Here is a 20,032-nt window from a genome sequence, read left to right as displayed (position 1 = left end):
GTGTCATGTATGATATTCACAGGTTTAATGTTTATAGTTGGTGATCAGATTATAAATCGGGTGCTAGAGAGTTTATGGTTTAGAGTGCCTATGAGATTTTAATAAATCTGGTTAGTTGTGGTTAGTTAACAGGATGATAAAATTGATGTTTACTTCCTCTGATATTGGACTATGTTGATAAATAATGATTTGATGTTTTGAATGTTAACTTGCTCTCATGGGGAGTAGAGACTTATTCATCTGATATTATGTGGGCTGATATTTTTGAGGATAAAAAAAAAATGAAAGTGTCTTGATGTTCTTGAATTCTGACTTTATCTTTTGGGTCGTACACATTTATACATATGATTATTGTGGGTTTCTAGTAGATTATACCCGAGTGGATAGACATACATGTCTGATTGTTTATTGAAGGTATTTGTCAATTAAAAACTATGTTGTGGAATGTGCACATATGTTTGAGTGTTTTATTGGATGTATCTTATCGATCTAATCTGAGTTGCGATATGTGCAGATGTGTTGGGTGTAATATTTGAGGTATTTTTTTGATTATGTTTGATATGTGAGTGCACCTGGGTTTAGTATGCTTTATTGGAAGTATATGTTGGTTATACTCTTGGCATAGGTGTATATATGCCATGTGAGGTTGTTTGAGGTGTATTGTCGATTATACCTATGTTGATATATGCACACGGGTTCGGTATGCATTGTTGGAGGTAGCACGATGATTTATGCCTATGTTGTGAGTATGTTTGGTGTGTACTAATCGGAGAATTATGTCGATTATACATATGTTGTGTGTGCATGTGTGCCAGGTGTATGGTGGGTAGCATCATGATGATTCTACCTATGTTGAATGTAGAATGCTGAGTGTCTACATTATGTTATTGGTTGTATAACCCTGTCAACTAATTCTCCTATTAGTGGGTGACCAACCCACTAGGATGATGATAGAGTTGACTCTGGATTTGATTTGTTTACTAGGTTGTTTATACCTTTGGCTGCCCACAGTGATATGTGGTCGAGTGATCTCGTGCAACCTTTAGTTGGATAGTTAGGTGCCTTGGACACTTATGGATCGTTTGTGGTGGAGCGGAGCTCCCACATATACATATTTCGGATTGTTTGTAGCGGAGCATTGCTCCCATATCTATTGCAGATACATGTTATGGATTATTTGTAGTGGAGTGTTACTCCTACATATTGAGGATTTCTTGTGGTAGAGCGTTGCTCCCCCATATGTGGTATTTTCTGTGATGGAGCGTTGCTCTCACACTGGAGGATCTATGCTTAGGTGATTTTTATCGTTGGTGATCATATTTCATACTTATTGTCAGAGATCTTATGGATAGGAATGTCTGTGATATGGATATTATGTGTCTTGGTTTTTGCCATATAGGCTTACAGTGCCTTAGATGTTTTCAGGGACTCGATGATCCTGGTATGTCGAGGATGTTTGGATAGGTTTCCATTATCTTTGTGGACGATGTTGTGATCTATTACGGATCCGAGGGAGCCTGAGAAGAAAATACTCAGTTCATGATCTGGAGTTGGCCGTTATTATTTTTGCCCTGAAGATTTGGCGGCAGTACCTGTATGATATTACATTAAGATTCTCACTGACCATGGGAGTCTCAAATATCTGTTCACTCAGAAAGAACTTAATCTTCGACCGAAGACATAGATGGAGTTCCTGAAGGATTATGATTGTACCATTAGCTATCACCGGGGAAAAGCTAATGTGGTTGCCGATGCACTTAGCTAGAGGTCCAGAAGGACTTTAGCTTGCCACCGAGTTGTGGTCGCAGACTTGATTTAAGGTTTCTCTGATTTGGGCCTTGAGGGGTAAGGACAGACAGAGCAGGGTACTCTGGTTACCATGGTTGCTCAGTCGTTGATCAGGACGAGGATACGAGAGCCCTAGGCTGCTGATCAGTATTTGTAATTTATTTGCAGCCAGATAGCTTTCGGGCAGCAGACCGAGTGCACACGAGACGAGGAGAGTGTTATACTTCCGGAGACTCATCGCTCATGATTTGCTTTCCACCCAGGCGGTACTCGTATGTACCAAGATTTGAGGTGTTTTTATTGGTGGAACGACATGAAGGAAGACATCGCGGATTTTGTAACTAGATGTCTTGTTTGTCAGCAAGTGAAGGCCGAGCACCAGAGACCTGCCGGATTACTTCAGCGGATTCCTATTCCTGAGTGGAAACGGGAACATATTACTATGGACTTTGTGGTGGGTTTGCCAAGGACATGACGAGGCCATGACGCGATTTGGGTTATCGTTGATCGAGTAACCAAATCCGCGCACTTCTTAGCGATCCGGAGGACTGATTCCCTAGATCGATTGGCAGATCTGTATTGTCGGGAGATCATCAGACTACATGGTGTCCCTTTGACTAGTATTTCGGATAGAGACCCCGGTTCACGTCTCGTGTCTGGCAGAGTCTGCAGCAGGCCTTGCGAACGCAGCTCCATTTCAGTACAACTTTCCATCAGCAGACAGATGGACAGTCAGTGCGGACCATACAGATTCTAGAGGATTTGCTGAGGTCATGTATGTTGGATTTTTAGAGGCAGTTTGGAGGACCATTTGCTATTGGTAGTGTTCGCCTACAACAACGGGTTGCATTTGGCTATCCAGATGACACCGTTTGAAGCGTTGTATGGTAGGCCTTGTCGGACACCCACCCTCTGGGATGAGGTTGGGGAGGCCCAGTTGTTGGGACCTCATAGAGCTCAGCATGAGGCAGAGTTGGTCCGTACTATCAGACAGAGGATGTCAGAGGGATAAGACTGCCAGAAGAGTTATGCTAACCGGAGTCGGAGACTCTTAGAGTTCTCTATTTGCGACCATGTATTTCTGGGAGTTTCACCCGCGAAAGGGGTGAAGAGATTTGGCTTCAGAGGTAAGCTAGCTCCACGATACATTGGACCATTCTAGATCTGGGAAAGGATAGGAGCGGTAGCTTACCGGTTGGCACTACCACCGTCCTTGGCAGGAGGGCACGATGTATTCCTCGTATCTATGCCGAGGAGATACGTACCCGAACCGACACATGTGCTGACAGATATCTCAGTTTCAGTACAGCCTAGCGTCACTTATGAGAAGGTTCCGGTACGGATTCTTGACCGGAAAGAGCGTCAGTTGCGGAACAAGACTATCCGGCTAGTTAAAGTCGGATGGCAGCATCATTCGGATGAGGAGGCTACTTGGGAGCTCGAGGATACTATCCGAGCTCGATATCCCCATCTTTCACTTGAGGTATGTGATTTAGTTTACCGTTCAGCATTTATACTTTCTGTCTGTTGTTAGTACTTGCTGATGGTAGATAACGAAATTTGGGGACCAAATTTTTATTAGTGGGGGAGAATGTAAAATACCGGAAAATAGGCGAATATTAATAAGGGAATTTTCCGGAAATTTTGGAAATTTTCCGGGAATTTTTCGGAGCTCGTATGGACGGGTTAACGGGGACGAGAACGGGGCCGGGAAAAAGCCTGTTTAGGCTACCCGATTTAAGCGAGGAAAAGATTATATTTATATATATCCTTTTCCTTTTATTTCCTTTATTTCTTTTCATTTTCTTTTGTCGCCGTTTCTTCCCTGCCGAGCCACCCGCGCGCCCCTCTTCTCTCCCCGTCGCAATCTTTGCCCTAACCGCCGGCCACAGCAGTTCCTCCACCTCTTCTTCTCTTCTCCCAAGTTCCGGCAACACTTCTGCCCAGCCGTGCCCTAGAACGAGCGCCGGAGCCGATCCTTAGCCGCGTCGCTGCCACTCCTTCCCGACGCCTTCCTCTCCTCTACCCGACGCCGACGACGCCAGGGAATAGAGAGCCGACGATTGAGTGTCTTCTCTTCCCCCTGTACTCGCATACCGCCGACCGCCCCATGCCCTAGCTTCACTGCCCGACGCTTACTTCGATCGCCGATGCCCTAGCCGTCTCCACTGCCGATCCTCTGCCCTATTTGTAAGCCGAGGCTTTTGGATTTGGGTCTTCTTCTTCCTTTTCCTCCATGTTCAAGCACTGCCGACGCTGTGCCCTAGCCGAGCCCTGCTGAAGCTGTGCCCTTGCACTGCCGCCGGCCACAGGTTCATTTCATCACAGGTCTTAGGCTCTGTACCCTAACTGTGATTGGAATTAGGTTGTGGTTCTGTTCTCAGATTTTATTGTGGAGGAATTGATAAGTGTTTTGGATTTGGTTTATATGGCAGAATAGGGTTTTAATCTGCTGCGGCTAAATTGGTTTTCTGATCAGTTGAGCATCAACAGGAGCTTGGGATTTAGGTATGAAATGTTGGGCTTCAATTTGATTCATCTTGTAATCTTGAGATGTTGATGCAGTGTATTAGCATAACATGTGTTGTTTGGGCAGTAACTTTGTGATCCCCAGCAGCGGCTCTGATCTTGTTTCGACAGCCAACATCTTTGATTTTTGGATCAACAGTGATACATACGAATTGAGGTATTGTGTAGGGCTTTGATTACATGATCATGTGTAGATTTGAATTAGGGTAATGGATCCTTGTTGTAGATTGGGTTAGTTTAAAATTAATCTAATGGAACGATTAGGGTTAAGACAATTAACCTTAGTCAATTGTTAGATTTAATTTAGGTAGGCAAATGATTATGTGGATTAGGGTTTTCCCTAATTTAGTCTCGTGGATTTTATTTAGCTATTTAAATTCTTATGAATTTTAGCTAAATAAAAATATATATATTGATTGGTACAAGACTTTGATTCGAGACGGTGTCTCGACGAGGGATCTATTCCAGATTGGACTTTTCTTATCGGAGGCGGGTACTTTTGACTTATTGTCTTTGATATGCTTAGTAATTAAATTAACAAGATGCATTAATTGTGTTTCTTACTTGTTTCGGTTAATCACTGCCCAATACATGCTACATGTTGATTGATTGTTTGTTTACATCTTGTATGGATATGTACCTGATTCCACATGCTCATGGGTAGTGATATAACCATATTTTACCATGTCAGGACCTAGGTTTGATACATTATATGATCAGATACCTTGATATGATTCATTCGCTTTGGTGCACATTATGATATGTCCAGAGATTGGTTTAGTATATTACCATGTTTAGTGACATGCACCATTCGCATGATTGCATGCTGAGTGATTGATTGCTCCTCTATTGTCGAGCACTTTGCCAGTTTCATCACTGTTCGGTGCTCCGTTGTGACGCTCATGGGTAGCGGGACACAGCGTGGTAGCACGTCAGTTTGGCTCTTCCGGTGCTCCGTTGGTCCGCTCATGGGTAGTGTGACGCAGCGTGTAGCACGTTAGAGATCCCTCCCCGTCACAGTGTACCGGGAGATGAGAGCATGGCGCTCCCCCATTTATGATTTGGGGTAGGAGTACGTATGTACTCCGATAGCATCCCGTCCACTCGGTCACTCATCAGGAGTAGTGATGCAGAGTGCACGGTCGTCACAGCCCTACCAACTCGGTCCCACTGTTGTTGTGAGTCGGCTGACTGGCGTCAGGGGTGACCATGACATTGGCATCATATGCATGATGCATTTATTGTTTGTGTTTGTGTTTGTTGCACTTATATGCTGCACATTGCTTGGATACCTTGTTTGACATGCATACAGGTCTTCTATACCTTTCAGACTGTTTGTCCTTATACCGGGTCCTGGTTAGTACAGATTATCTCCTGTCTTCTTCGGTTTGCATTTACCTTTATCTTTATCAGGAGACTGTACGCATGATTAGTGCTAGGTGTTATTTCTTTACTTTGCATATCAACTGTACCTGCTGAGTGTTGGACTCACCCCGCCTCCATTGTTGTTATTTTCAGGTTGATGCTGTCAGGAGGGAGTTCCAGTCGCTAGTCCCCCACTGTGCTGGTCCCTGCAGACCTCGAGGATATGTTTGGTTTTCTTTGGTTTCTTTTCTGTTCTAGACTGTTTTGAACATGATATGTTTTGGATTATTCTGCTTATGGATATTGTATGGATTTTATTATTGCGATGGATTTGGATTTGGATTTTATTCTACTACATGCCTGCCTGGATGGCAGAAGAGGTGAGTTCGTCGGATTTGAGCTTTACGAGTGTAGTGGAGTAGAGTGGATTTCGAGTCAGAGTATTATTTTTTACTGTTTAATTATCTTAACTGCGTGGTTGTGACAGCCAGAGGCTGAATAGATTATATATAACTGCGTGGTGATGTTTTATTTTGTTGTTATTATTCCAGCCGCCTGTGGCTGAGGTATTTGTGAGATGTAGAAAAGTTCCAGATTGTCCACCGTACAGGGGAGATGCTGCTGAAATTTTCTCGGACAGGGACTCCTCTGGGGCGTGACAATTTACACCTTGATGATATGGATAGTACCATCTAACCTTTTAAGCCATACTTAATCAGAATCTCAGAACCGGGATGGTGCCCTGGGTGCTCCTACCACAGGCGCACTCACGGTCGCGAGGTCGACCCTGATACCATCTATAAACGCCCCGGCCCGACCGGCCCCCACCCGGACCGAACCGAGAACGCCACCAGAATTGCCCATCAGGTTGACGACTAGCTCCACAGACCACCGGAGATCCTTTCAGCGTGCTTTGTCCTCACTCGCACGCACCCTGGAAAACTTCCCAAGAGGTCACCCATCCTCAGATTTCTCCAAGCCAAGCACGCTTAACTTTGGAGTTCTTAAGTTTGGGCTTCCGAAAAGGAAGGTGCACCTTGATGATATGGATAGTACCATCTAACCTTTTAAGCCATACTTAATCAGAATCTCAGAACCGGGATATTACAATATGATGACAGAACAAATAATTCTCAGAATAACCAAATTGTAAGGATACACATTTGTATAATCCGCAAAAATTGATGTCAGAACGGCCCATGGTCACACAAAGAATCTGAGGCAGAAAAGGATGTCAAATATAGAAATCAGTAGCACAGGGCATCAGTGTCAAAATCAGTAAAAAAGGATGTTAATGCCAAAATCAGCAACATAGGGCTTCGGCACCGAATCGGTAGAAAAGAGCATCGGCGCCGAAATTGACAACACAGGACGTCAGTGTCGAAATCGGCAGAAAATAGCATCAGCGCCAAAATCCAGAAAATAATGTTGGCGCCGAAATCGGTAGGACAGGACATCGGCGCCGAAATAGACGGAAAATAGATGTCGACGCTGAAATCAACAGCAGCAGGACAGAAAATAGATGTCGACACTGAAATCAATAGCAGTAATAGGAGACGGCAGCGGCAATAAGAAGCAATAACAGAGAGCGATAGAAAAAATTAGGTCAAATAAAGAGAACCGCTCTGATACCATGTAGAAATTAAGAAAAAAAAAAAACTAATCATATTATTGGATTTTAAAATTGATACAGAGTATAAGTTCTTATATAGTTAAGTTAAAAAAACCCTAAATTCTAAAAAAAAAAAAAAAAAAAAAAAAAAAGTCCAAATTGCCCTAACAGCTATAAACAAATAAATATATAATCTAACAGTCTCCAAAGCAGACAACGGCCAGTATAGCAACAACAAGCCTCGACTACAGGAGGTACGTTGCTCTTGATTGCTGAGAGAAACCTGGATGTTGGCCCGACAGGAGATTAGAAGGGGTGAGAGTGGGTTGCCGGAGCTCCACTTGAGGACATTGGAGGTTGTTGTTGGTCCGCGAGAAGGCGGCGGCGGTCGAGCACATCGCATCATGGTGAGCGCACAGCACAGCGCCGTGTGTGAGAGAGGCAACGACGGAGGAAATCATTTAATAAACCTACGTTTAATATTAATCTAACTCCTGTTCAAAACAGGCTTTAGACAAAAAAAAAAAAAAAAACATAATCTATTTATCCCCATAAAATCTAACCATTCACTTTAAAATTCTCAAAAACAAAATCCAAAATTTTTTATAAATTTATATAAATCTCTATATTTCCTTCTTAATTCCTCACCAAATTAAATTTATTTTTCTAAATAAATTTGATTATGTCTGATATTAATCATTTTAATCCATATAATTATTTTTGATATTTTTCATGTTGAATGCTAAAAATTTTGATTAACATTTTGCAAAAATATTTCTTGATATTCTTATCATATTAAACGGTATAATTTCCTCAAACTTAGCATCTGAACAGCCGCTACAATTACAATATAATTGTAAGCATCGATAATTCACCTTTTTGATCGCACGTTGAAAGAAGTATCATATTTTAAAGTGTAGGTTTGATTTTTTTTAAGTTAATATAATAGAAAGACGATTTAAAGGATCCTTTTTATTGAAGTTCGATTTAGGTCATCGAAATCTCAGGAATGACACTAATCAAAATTATTACACTTTCATTTTATGCTCCGAATTTGTATATGAAAAATAGATGTACTATAAGAAACTATTGGAGTCCAACTATGTTTGTATGGTGATTAAATGACTCAAAAATGATTGGACTCCAATGGTCTCATAAATTGTATCTATATTCATATTCAAATTTTGAATATAAAAAAGTAATATAAACTACTAAACTATTACATAATTATTTTTAACTCATTCCATCAATTTGATAATATAAACGAACTTGATGATCTCTTAGTTAGAGTGCATCTATATATTCAGATTTAAAATTTAAATACAAAAATAATTTAACCAAAACTATTATATAATTTATTTATATCTTTTTAAAAATATTTTTAATATTTTTTAAATTTATAGTTCATATAGATTTTTTAAAAAAACTATAATTAACAATATTCATCACTTTTATTATTATTATTATTATTTCGACCAAATTACTATATAAATTTACTTAGATGTGAAGTTGAAGTTAGATTATTTCTTGCAGAGCAATCTAAGTAGGGCGTCATTTTAATATTGTAGGGATAAAACTCCTTTTATATTTTTGGGAAAACATACTAATTAATTTTATTTTTGCCTAATGCTTTTCTTTTGTGAAAACTTCGTGGTCTTGAATGATCGATAATATTATAAAAATTATTAATTACATAGATTAACTTGACAAAATGTTCACATTAATATAATTACAAATACAAACAATGTATTGGCTATGGAGGTTTTCAACCAACCCATGTGGCATGTGGCAATCAACCCATCTACTATGATTGTGGGGTCAAATCGTAGGATTGTAGGGTGTAAATCTTCGGGTCCTGTGCAACTCACCCCACCACCACTTGTCCTCTCGGTTATCATGATTTACTTCCCTCGTAATGATCTGGGGTCAGGTACGACGGAGGTATTGGGAGAGAACGATTTCACCTTTTGCCACATGATCAAATGGATGATCTCAAAATCCATTCTACAGTAAACAATGTTGAGATATGTGGAATTGTTCGTAGAAGCACGCTTGAAATGTTTCAACATAAATGATTTCAACCTTGAACGTAGTGATATTATTAGCTTAGAAGATATTAGCTAAGCCTATTGAATAGCTCCATTGATTTTGATACTACAAAATCCTGCAATTTTCAAGCGACTCGGGTTGCCAAGTTATATAACTTAACTTTGGGTTTGTAGATTGGGATTTAAATTTTAATTCTGACTCAAAAGAGCACTTCCTCCATCATGCTCATCCAAGTATCTTGAAAGGTGTTCAAGAAAAAAGGGTTGCGACTACAAGTAAACGACACCATTCGAGATATCAAAAAAGCTTCAAAGATCATAAACAAAAGTAACCGAGCAAGAGAGCATCTAAGAACACCTACATGAAAGAATTTTTGAGTTAAAAATGGGCCTTTGAGTTGCAAAGGCAAGAGGGAATCAATAATCACGACTAACCGACTTAGTTAAATCAGCCGGCTTAGTCAAAAAAAATTAGTCCAAAGAGAAATAAATAAAAGAAAAGCTGAAAACAAAGCACCCCAGGGAAGAATCCGATATGCTCAGTTCAAACAGTGTGGTAGTTTCGATAATTAGAGGGTTTTGATACTTTGCCCATCGTTTAGCACATGTGCCGATTGTCTTAGAACTACTGGAAGAATGGCGTCCTTTTGGAGAATTGAGATATCATCAAATTAGTAATTTGGCCATAGCCATCTGCTTCTAGAAAACAAAAGTACAAGACGTATAGATTGCAGCCAATCCCACAATATGTCAGATTAAATACACGGGCATATAGCCAGATTTAATAATACTATTTCAGAAGCCGTTATGGTATTTAAAAAGCCATTTCACACATATAAAAGGGCAGGAAATATGAAGAGGTGGCAAAAGATCTCAAGTAGCAAACGAAGCAACAATCAGAACAGTACCGAGATCTTAGTATAAGCAACCCTAACAGACACAAACTAATGAGTTTCAGCCGAAGGATTGGTCAAAAGTTCAAGCGATCGACGCAGGTGATCCACTGCAACAGTCACGTCATCAAATGCAAGTGCTCCAACTGCAAACCTTGCTGCTTTGTGAGCTTCCGCAATTTTCGCAGCAGATGGTTCATAATTGCTATCGTACTTGTACCTCTCAGAGGATGGAACAGTTTGTACCCCATGATTGAGGTGGTCACTGCTAGAAGTGTACTGCACAGGTGGTGCATAATGTTGAACAGGAGCAGATTGGTGAGAGTAAACTGCAGGATCTTGGGGGCGGTTGTAAGTAGGCTGATGAGTCGGAGGAGAAGGGAAGGTAGCATCGTGATCATGGTTGTACGAAGGCTGATGAGTCGGAGGAGAAGGGAAGGTAGCATCGTGATCATGGTTGTACGAAGGCTGATGAGTAGGAGCAGAAGGGAAGGTGCTATCGTGGTCATGGTTGTAAGAAGACTGATGAGTAGGGGCCGCAGGGAAGGTGCTATCATGGAAGCTTGGATAAGACTGAAAATTGGGATATGAAAAAGTAGGGTTTAGATTTTCTTCCGAATTTTGAGGGATGTGTTGGTACTCGTTTCCATAGGAGTGATGCTCATATTTTTTAGGATAATCAGGATACTCAGGCTGGCTAGTTGGTTGAACATGGTGAATATCATTAGGATATTCATGACCTGGGTACGAGGATGGTGCCTGACTAAAACCCTGTGGCTCACCAGCATTCTTAGGGGGTAAATCAGCATTTCTATAATTATCCACAAAATGCTCACTTCCTCCTGAATTCTGTGCAGGAAAAGAAAAAAACAAAATAGATGAGGTTCAACAATTCTGTGGCAAGAAATATGTAGCAAGCGATGCACAAATTACACATTCAAATTGACCTTGTGAATATGCTGAGGCAATGCATTGTCAAATTGCTGACTAGATGGCAATCCATCGCTTGGTTGTATGCCCTGACAAAAGATAAAAAAAAAAGGATGACACTATTAGGCCACCCAAGCAAAAGAAAAGCCTCCCCACAACATTATGTTATGGTTCATAAAAAGGAAACATTCTGTATTTTTTTTATTTGGCTATGAAATACAGGTGATAGAGCATACATAAGTGTAGCTCGAGAGGCCTGAGGAAATTGATTGATCAGGATCACCGCCTGGAGGACCTGGTTCAGGTTTCCGGCCTTCTTTAAGAGCTTTCCTTATATCTGCAGCTTTCCAAACTGCATACTTCTGTTTTTGCTCAATCTGGAAAGTAGAGTATGATCAGAATTAGTCTGCTTGCTCATATTGAACCAAAAAAATAGTTCTTTATAAAATGGCAAAGTGCAAAACTTACTTCAGGCTGAAGTTCACCAAATTGAAATAGTATCTCAAAAAAGATACTTGCAGCATAAAAAGTTTTTGCAGTATTCCTGTAATATTACTAGTACTTAATTTCCCAACCATTGTGAGACTAAGAAAAACCAGTGAAATGTCTTAATAGATATGCATAGATAGATAAGAAAATGATAAAGAAACATGTTCCTTCACATACAGATCTGCACGACCAGCACGATCTTGCTTATCTGCCTTTGCAAAAAGATTTGATGCAAAACCCTCCACATAAAGGTTGTCCTCAGGCCCTAATTGCAATGACTTTTTGTCCTGTGCAAAATCACAGAATCTGAATCAAAATGAAGCAAATTATCATCCAAAATATAAAAAGAGTATTAAAACGAAATTCAATGGTGATTCTCTTCAGATATTAGAAAAACATGATTGTAAAAGTAAATTATTAATTGTCAGTTAGGAGTCACCAGATAAGTTGGATCTTACAATTTTACAGTATTATGCACATTTCTCTCCCTAGTCCTCAATTATATATAAATGTATATATATATATAATGATAGACAGCAAAGATTAATAAGACAAAACTATGAGGTGGCATTTCTCTCCAATAATACTCAACAATGTTCAAACGATAATTCTTATCGTCATCAATATGAAAACTCAAGAAATCAATGCTAAATTAAACTGCAAAGTGCACAAGCAGATCTAGATCCAACAAAAAGATAATATTTGCTTTATTATAGTAATAAGAACAGTAATATATTTGATGTACATTATATATGTTAGCTTATGTACTTTGACATCTTAACAAGTTCCATCACAAATACCCAGATGTTAATCTTGTTTGATCTATTATCTTTTCAAATAATGCATTATAGATCTCATTTCTACATTTTCCCTTCTCAGTCTCTGATGTCAACAGCAATATTCATGGTTCTTCCTATTTCATCTCCAATACTATCTCTATTTTTGTCTGAATACATCCTTTGTACTTGTTTCTTCTAGTAAATGAAGCACCCATCTCAACATTCTTATCCCAAAGGTCATAAATTGTAGGCCATAAAGCTGTAGATTTTCATGTAATTTGTAAAGTCACAAACTCTCAATTGTTTTGTGATTTTAACCTTTTAGTTCAGTTTCATTGCATATTATATCCTTCCACATAAAGTAGAAACATGCGAGACAGTATTTGAAGATATATAGCACCATTATGCCTAAGTCCAAGATAAAGAGAAGATAGAAGATGGCATACTGGTGTGGTGCCAAATTTATGAGAAACATATCAATACCACATGAAATGAAATAAGAGTGTTTTATTACAATCAGTCAATCATCAAGAATAAGGAACCATGGGTGGTAGTAGAGGAAGGAGAAAGATAAAACAACAGCAGGAGATAAAGAGGCAGAGAAAAAAGATGGGTGATATGAGCAGAAAAAAATTAGCATTATTGCCTCATTGCAAAATAGGGATGCATAGGAAGGAAGGACAGTTGGTACTTGTAACAAGGAAGGAGGGTAAACACTACCACTGTAATTCTCTTCGTAACCCATCACTTGTGGGACAGCTAAAATGACTTTCATTTTGATCAGTGTTCTAATCTCTGAAATCATCTTTTTTACTCAATATATCCTTGTGCAAAATCTTTTATCAACTATTTGGGAACTCTGAAAATCATATCTCATAGTTAGCTCTAATACCAATTGTTACAATCATTGAGGATAAGGAATCATGATCACTAGTAGAGAAAGAGAAGCCAAGAGGATATAGATAGATAGAGATGTATAGTGTGATAAGAGTGACAAGGGAGAGGATATGAATAGAGAAGGAAAAGAGAAGAAATAACTTGTTATATTGCTTCCTTATAGCCCGGTTGAGATTGAAGTCTTCCTAGATGATCACAAATTCTTTAAAGAATCATATGGAACCAATCACTGTTAATTGTAGTATAAGAAAATTGACTTTCAGATATACTAAATTGATTGTGTGTCCTGCTTAATATATATTGAGGAGAAAAATTAGAGGTTATAAACTTGTATGGTTGTTTTCTAACTCACATGGTTCCATATCCCTATCTCTAATATTGATTTTCCTACCCATCCCCCAATTCAATATTATGATGTAAGTAAAGACAAAAATTCCATTAAGGTCTTATGTTGAACAACAGTAAACACCAAGACTTTGTAATATTTGATTGATCATAATTTTTTATTACAAGTTTAAAATCTCCAGTAATGTTGGAGTTTTAGTTTTAACTTGAACAATTTTAGTAGATAGTAGAGTGTTAACATATGGTGTTACTAACGAATTAGAGATGAAGGGAGGAAGGGAGGAAGGAGATGAAGAAAAAGAAAAAGAAGGAAGCTATACAACAAGAGGAGGGACAGATTTAAAGTATCATTTCATGTTGAAGTTTTGATCTCAATCATTAATGGCACTACGTTGTGCTAACAGTCAACACACCTTGGCATATACATTAAAGTATGGTAAGATGAGCTATATTCCTTTAATGCCTTTTCACTTTGTTTATTTATTAAAAAAGTATGTTTATAACAATTTGATAGGAAATTGAATTTAATTTTGTCAGATTATACTATGTTGGTACTCTACATGTTTTGTCATGTATTAACGCATGTCGAGATAAATTAGAGAAGTTTTACCCATTGTAATCTTTTTCACTTAGATTTTTTACTTATTTTCAGTAGGACTATATCAATTAGAACTAATTGAATTGAATTGAATTAAAATTATTATTTCTTCAATTTTTATTGAAATATTCATATAAATTCTACTTCAATCTTCTTCCATTTAACTTATTGACTTGTAAAAATAATTTTGCAATAATTAAATAATAATGGAAAATTTAGTGAAACAAACTACAATAAACTCATCTGCACGTTTGATATATAGAAATTGCCTATGTTGATTAGTATTGGATTTTGATAATTTGCCATAATGATACGTTTCGACAATAGACCCAATATGATCCGACCCTTCCCGGGAGCCCACATTGACATACGATTCGTGCACCAGTTGTCATTTATGTGTTTCAACAATACTAACTAATGCATAGAATGATATTTCAAATCATCATTCCATTTAGTTCCAGGGAATTCATTATAAGAATTTTTCTAATAAAAAATATTTTCTCTTGCATATCTCAACTTGCTTTGCAAATTAATTCCACGGGCACTTATAATTCAGAAGAATATATAAGTGATTATACATAGCATTTTTTTAGTTAATCTAGGCTTTTGTTTATCGAGGGAACTATCAATTGATATAGTTCTACAATCAATTTAAATTCAATATCTTGATTTGTGTCTTCAATTTTCAAAACTTACTAAATTCTTCAATCAAGCCCTCATTAACCAGTCTACAAAATGTCTCAAATTATATATGACTAAATTAAGGTATTTTAGACATTCCCTCATTTCATCATTCTAGAGCATCATAAATTTAAGTATACCCTTTATCAAAAAATCTTAGCTCATATTGATCAAACCAAATGGAGCAATTTCACAATGATGGAACGTACATTTTGCCTACTTAATCATAAGAAATTTTAGCCAACCCAATAAACGTATTTCATAGGAATGAACAGAAATGAGACAACGGAATGGACATTTTCAACACATGATCAAATTCACAATAGGTATGAACAGAAATGAATTTATAAAATATTCCTATAAAATTTCCTCACTTACATTTATAGAGTCTTATATAAAATATTAAAATTTACCAAACTTCTATCTATTATTATGATGATAAGATCCCATTAATTGGGTACCAAGAGAATAAATGGATTCAAAATGAAATAAAATCTTTATTGATTTATAGAAGATAAAATAAAAAATAAAAAGCACAACAATTCCCTAAAACGATATGGGATACACACATAAAAAAGACTTGTCCCAATATATATGTAATAGTTTTTGTTTTGGCTATGTGGGTTTATATATACACATATCATGTATATTATTGTAATTGAATTGAAATATAAAAAGATTGGTATCAATTAGTCATGGATCAAAACTTCTCATGATGCCAGCAAGGTAAGGCAACAATTGAGATACAAATTGACGAAATTTTACTAATTAAAAATAATAACAGTTCCAATTTGCACTAAATTTTTATTCAATGATCAAAATCCTTTTTAAATTTGGATGAATTTGGAGACATAGCAAAGCAAAGCGGTAATGTAGGGACCAATAACTCCATTATCCCTAGTTCAAATTCTAGTGTTGCCTGATCAACAAAAAATTGGAAATTCTTATTCTACTGATGAATTTTGTTCACAGCCAAAGAAGGTAAGCCTACTTTTCTCAAACTTTGGTCCTTGGGTATGGTCCAAAGCGTAAGTATAAACAGGGATAGAGTAAGTATTATAGTAATTTGATTAACTCTTACTAGTTTTTTCTAACTGAAAAAGATCGTGAGAGTCAATTCTGGGATTCACAATGATGAAAATCATAGATCGAAAGTCTCCAAAGGTTCCTAAAGGACAACCCATTTTTCTTATAGAATTGAAGGAGTGATTGATCAGCGCGACAAGATGAGAGAAAAAAAATATATAGCATTCAGTGAAATTCTTCCATCTTCCTCAGACAATCAAAATCCCGAATTTCAACATAAGAACAAACGCTTTTCAGGATAACCAACAGGCATCACTAACAAGCTTTATACGATCATAATTCAAGCAGAAAGATCGAAAGAAGTATAAATAAGTACCTTCTCAAGTTGCTTCATGAGGGAAAGCAGAAGGGAATTGGTGGTCGTCGTGCGGTCCTTCTGTGGGATCTTCAGTCCTCGCTCCATCGCATACAATCGACCTGCAACAAACCCATCGATTAAAAGTAAAAGAGGGGCAAACCTAGGGTTAGAAGCGATGAGAATTGCTCCCAGAAAAAGTAAAAGAGAAGTCTATCGAAGTACAGTAATAGGCGACGAGCGGTTCGTGCTTCTGGAGCTCGTCGGCCCTTTGGAGGTAGGGCAGGAGGAGCTTCGCCGGCTCACCCTCGCTCCCCATACCGGACATCAAACAGGTATCTCCTTCTGCGTTTCTCCCCGTCCGAGATGACTCCTTCGGGTGTGAGGATCGGCGCTTCTCTCTGCAGATAACCAACGAAGAACAAGTCAGGCTTCCTTCGACGGGAAGGAAGAAAAGAAGGCCCAAAGCTTCCCCAGGTGACAATTATCACCTCCCTAAATAGGCAAAGTTTGTAATTAAAAAAATCCGAGTATCATTTCTAAATGATTTTTTTTAAAAATAATCTTTATTTTTAAATTTTTACTTTAAAAAAAAAATCCATCAATCTCCCTCTCCACCCTTTAACTAATTAAAATTTCTTATATTCTAAATAATTATAAAATAACTACCAACAGCGCAACCACACCGCAAGCAGCTGGAATTGAGCTTGCTTCTGCCGGAAAAGGACTGAACACACTGAAATCTCTGGATATACTCCTGCTTTCGCAACGCCGTCTACAGGAGAATCCCTCCGCAGAGCTCAGTGTTGGAAAGAGAGGAAACTCGCCGGAGAAGAAGAAGAAACGACCAGCTGGAATTGAGAAGAAGGTGCTCACTGCTCTGCGGTCCTCTTCCTCTATTGAATTCCTTGTGTTCGCAACACCGTCGGAAAAGAAATCTTCAGATGTAGGAATGGAGAGGAAGAAAGAACAGCCGGAGAAGAAGGGCACAGTCGGCTTCCTCCTTGGAATCTTCTGCTTTCGGAACGCCGTTGGCAGAGGAATTTCTGAGGTAGGGAAGAAGATAGAAGGGAATCGCCGGAGCAGAATCACTCCGGCGAAAACCCTAGATCTGAGATAAAACCACCGCCGCCTGGAGCAAATTGAATGGAGCCTCGCCGCGTGGAGCAGAACCACTCCGCCGGAGATGACCCTAGGATGAGGATGTTGCTGCTCGCCGAGGTTTTCGGAGTCGTCGCCGTCCGTCGCCGTTGGAGAAATCGCGGAAGAGAATTGGGGGCTGCGGCGTCGGGAGAAGAAAATGCGAAGAACACACTGCCGAGCCGAATTAGAAATTTAGAATAGTGTTCCTCCGCGTGAATGAAAGGAAATAAGGAGTTTTCCTCCATTGATCTGATCCGTCCATCTTTACGAGGGAGATGGGTGAAGATCTGAACGTCCAATTGTGAGATGAGCGGTTAGGATCTCTTGAGATTAAATTAAGGTTGATATGCTCTTTAGATCTGACGGTCCACATAATTTCAAATCTGGATGGAGGACTGGATGGTTTAGATCTGAATGAAGGAACAAGATATCTTTAGTCTTGGATCAATGGTTCATATTAATTTAACTTGATCTTCTTCATTTGACCTCCAAATCAAGTCATGTTCGATCCGATCCAACCCTAATTCATGGGTCTTTGAATTTCCTATAAAATCAAAATAAAAATATGAGATTAAATTTCACAATTGTAGAAAATTTACAATTAAGTCTAGAATAGGTTCCTACTCGTAAAACATAATATAAATGTGAAATTAAACATACAAGAAGGTAAAACATATTAAGTATAAGAGCCAAAATAATGCATCAAAATTCACGTTATCAATATGCTTTGGCTAAGATAGTTTTCAAATTTATATTTTTCTTTTTCAATTTATTATTCTTATACTTGAGTTTGCACATTCGTTTAGACATTAAAGTTATACTAGAATATAACTAATCAGGAGGTAGAAGATACACCTTACTTACCGGATCGGATCTGAAGTTGGATTCTTCCTCTTCATTGTTGCTTTCTTCAGACGTAGCTCCCCCTTCATTGATGCTTTCCTCTTGGTGACTTACCATTAGTGCTAATATGGTATACTCCTCTAGTTCAGACTTTGATAATGACTCGTCCCATATTACCTTCAAATTCTTGTGCTTCGATTTGTTTGACCCTTTGTTTTTCTCCTTCCTTTTCATCTTTGGGCAGTCATCATTGATGTACCACTCTTCATCATAGTTGTAGCATCTAATCTTTCTTTTGCCTCTTGGATTTTTCTTACCATATACGCTTCTTAATCTGTGTCGAGTGAGAAGTCTGATTCTTGCTTGATCTTCTTAGCTTTGAAAGTTAGGTTATGAGTTTGCTCCTTTTTATTTCTTAGGCATGTATATTGAATTTCATGTAATTCTAAAGTTGAAAATAGACTTTCTAAGGTATTTACCTCAAGATCATTAGAGATATAAAAAGAATCTACTATGGATATTAAGTCTAGGGTTCTTGAAAAGGCATTGAGAGTGTATTGGAGAGAATCTTGATTTGTTACCATCTCTCCGAGGTTGGTGATTCCAGTGATCAGTTCTTTGAGTATGGCGTGTAGCTGAGCAACTGTTTCTCCTTCTTCAAGTCAGAGGTTGTTGAGTTAGTTCCGAAGAAGATATCTTCTTGCAAGTTTGGCCATCAAGGTTCCTTCGTATAAGTCCAGAAACTTCTGCCAGAGTTCTTTGGTTGATTCATAAGCACCGGCCCCGTTGACTTCTTGTGGTGGTAGTACATTCAACATATGAAACTCTGCTTTTGCGTTTACCACGAAGTCTGTTTGCTCCTTCTTACTCCACAAGTGCTCTTTATTTTGGTCACCATGCTGATTTTTGGGTGTTACAAAACCATATTTGATTGTTAATAAAATTTCAAAATCAATTTTAAAAAATACCTTCATTTTATTCTTCTATATGGCGAAGTCCCCCTTGAACTTTGGTGGATGAATGTGTTGGAGCAATTCCAATGGTCCGTGCGACCATGTATTTTAGTGTTTGGGCAAAGGGTTTAAGTTAGGATTACCCTCATATTTGATATGTGTATGCGAGTGTGCAGGTTTGTAGGATACATATACGACTCAGCTTGATGTCTTCGGGTCTAATGAAGGATGGAGCATCCGAGGGACCGTGGACAAGGTGGCAAGGACAAGAGCCAACAGAAGCGTACTTCGAGGCATACGCGAAGGATGACATTGGGATGAGTCGTGGGCTTGGATGCATTCGAGGGACGAGAGCTAAAGGAAGTAAGCTTGAAGGCAAGAGGTTAAAGCTACGAAAAAGAAGAGTCAAGTGAGTTGTGAGGGTCCGAGTGCGAGAGAAATATACTCAGGAAAGGGAACCCTAGATTTAAGATTGTACCAGTCGATTGGTACTGGAATTAGTCGATTGGGGTGAGCACAGAGAGCTTCTGTGCCCAAAATGGCTGGGATCAGTCGACTGGTCTATGGACCAATCGACTGATAGAGAGCCGTTGAGAGAGCGGTTGGGATGGCACCAGTCACCTGGTGCAAGGACCAGTCGACTGGTAACGGTAAAACAGCAGGGTTGTTTTCTTCCAAGCTTTATAAGAAGGAGCTTGGGATGACTGGCCAAGGCGACGAAATTGGACTTGGTTAAAGTTTAATTAGTAGTCTACTAG

The 20,032-nt window shown here is 38.6% G+C and overlaps 1 protein-coding gene across 2 annotated transcripts; it reads right to left on the bottom strand.

The window, feature by feature from the left end:
- Window positions 1-10,042: 10,042 nt before the first annotated feature.
- LOC121989344 (protein HOMOLOG OF MAMMALIAN LYST-INTERACTING PROTEIN 5-like) lies at window positions 10,043-17,675 on the bottom strand. 2 transcript variants are annotated; one of them, XM_042543329.1, is made up of 8 exons: window positions 17,005-17,675; window positions 16,561-16,736; window positions 16,357-16,457; window positions 11,832-11,941; window positions 11,634-11,709; window positions 11,402-11,542; window positions 11,183-11,254; window positions 10,043-11,084 (listed from the first exon to the last, which is right to left on the bottom strand). In XM_042543329.1, exons 2-8 carry the CDS (start codon window positions 16,661-16,663, stop codon window positions 10,287-10,289), a joined length of 1,401 nt encoding a protein of 466 aa, XP_042399263.1. In that variant the 5' UTR covers window positions 16,664-16,736; window positions 17,005-17,675; the 3' UTR covers window positions 10,043-10,286. The 2 variants fall into 2 exon arrangements, with proteins under 2 accessions (XP_042399263.1, XP_042399264.1); XM_042543330.1 differs by having other exon boundaries at window positions 17,022-17,675.
- Between the last annotated feature and the right edge of the window lie 2,357 nt (window positions 17,676-20,032).

This window comes from Zingiber officinale, chromosome 6B (assembly GCF_018446385.1).
Source record: "Zingiber officinale cultivar Zhangliang chromosome 6B, Zo_v1.1, whole genome shotgun sequence".
Lineage (NCBI taxonomy): Eukaryota > Viridiplantae > Streptophyta > Magnoliopsida > Zingiberales > Zingiberaceae > Zingiber > Zingiber officinale.
Note: the sequence above shows the minus strand (reverse complement) of the source record. Positions and strands in the feature narration are given on the sequence as shown.

Bases quoted from the DNA above. Each gene is read 5' to 3' on its own strand.
- LOC121989344 (XM_042543329.1), bottom strand. From the start codon at position 16,663: ATGTCCGGTATGGGGAGCGAGGGTGAGCCGGCGAAGCTCCTCCTGCCC. The intron at 16,458-16,560 runs GTACTTCGATAG...GGTTTGTTGCAG, and splicing joins ACCGCTCGTCGCCTATTACT to GTCGATTGTATGCGATGGAG. The intron at 11,255-11,401 runs GTATGCTCTATC...ATCTTTTGTCAG, and splicing joins GCCTCTCGAGCTACACTTAT to GGCATACAACCAAGCGATGG.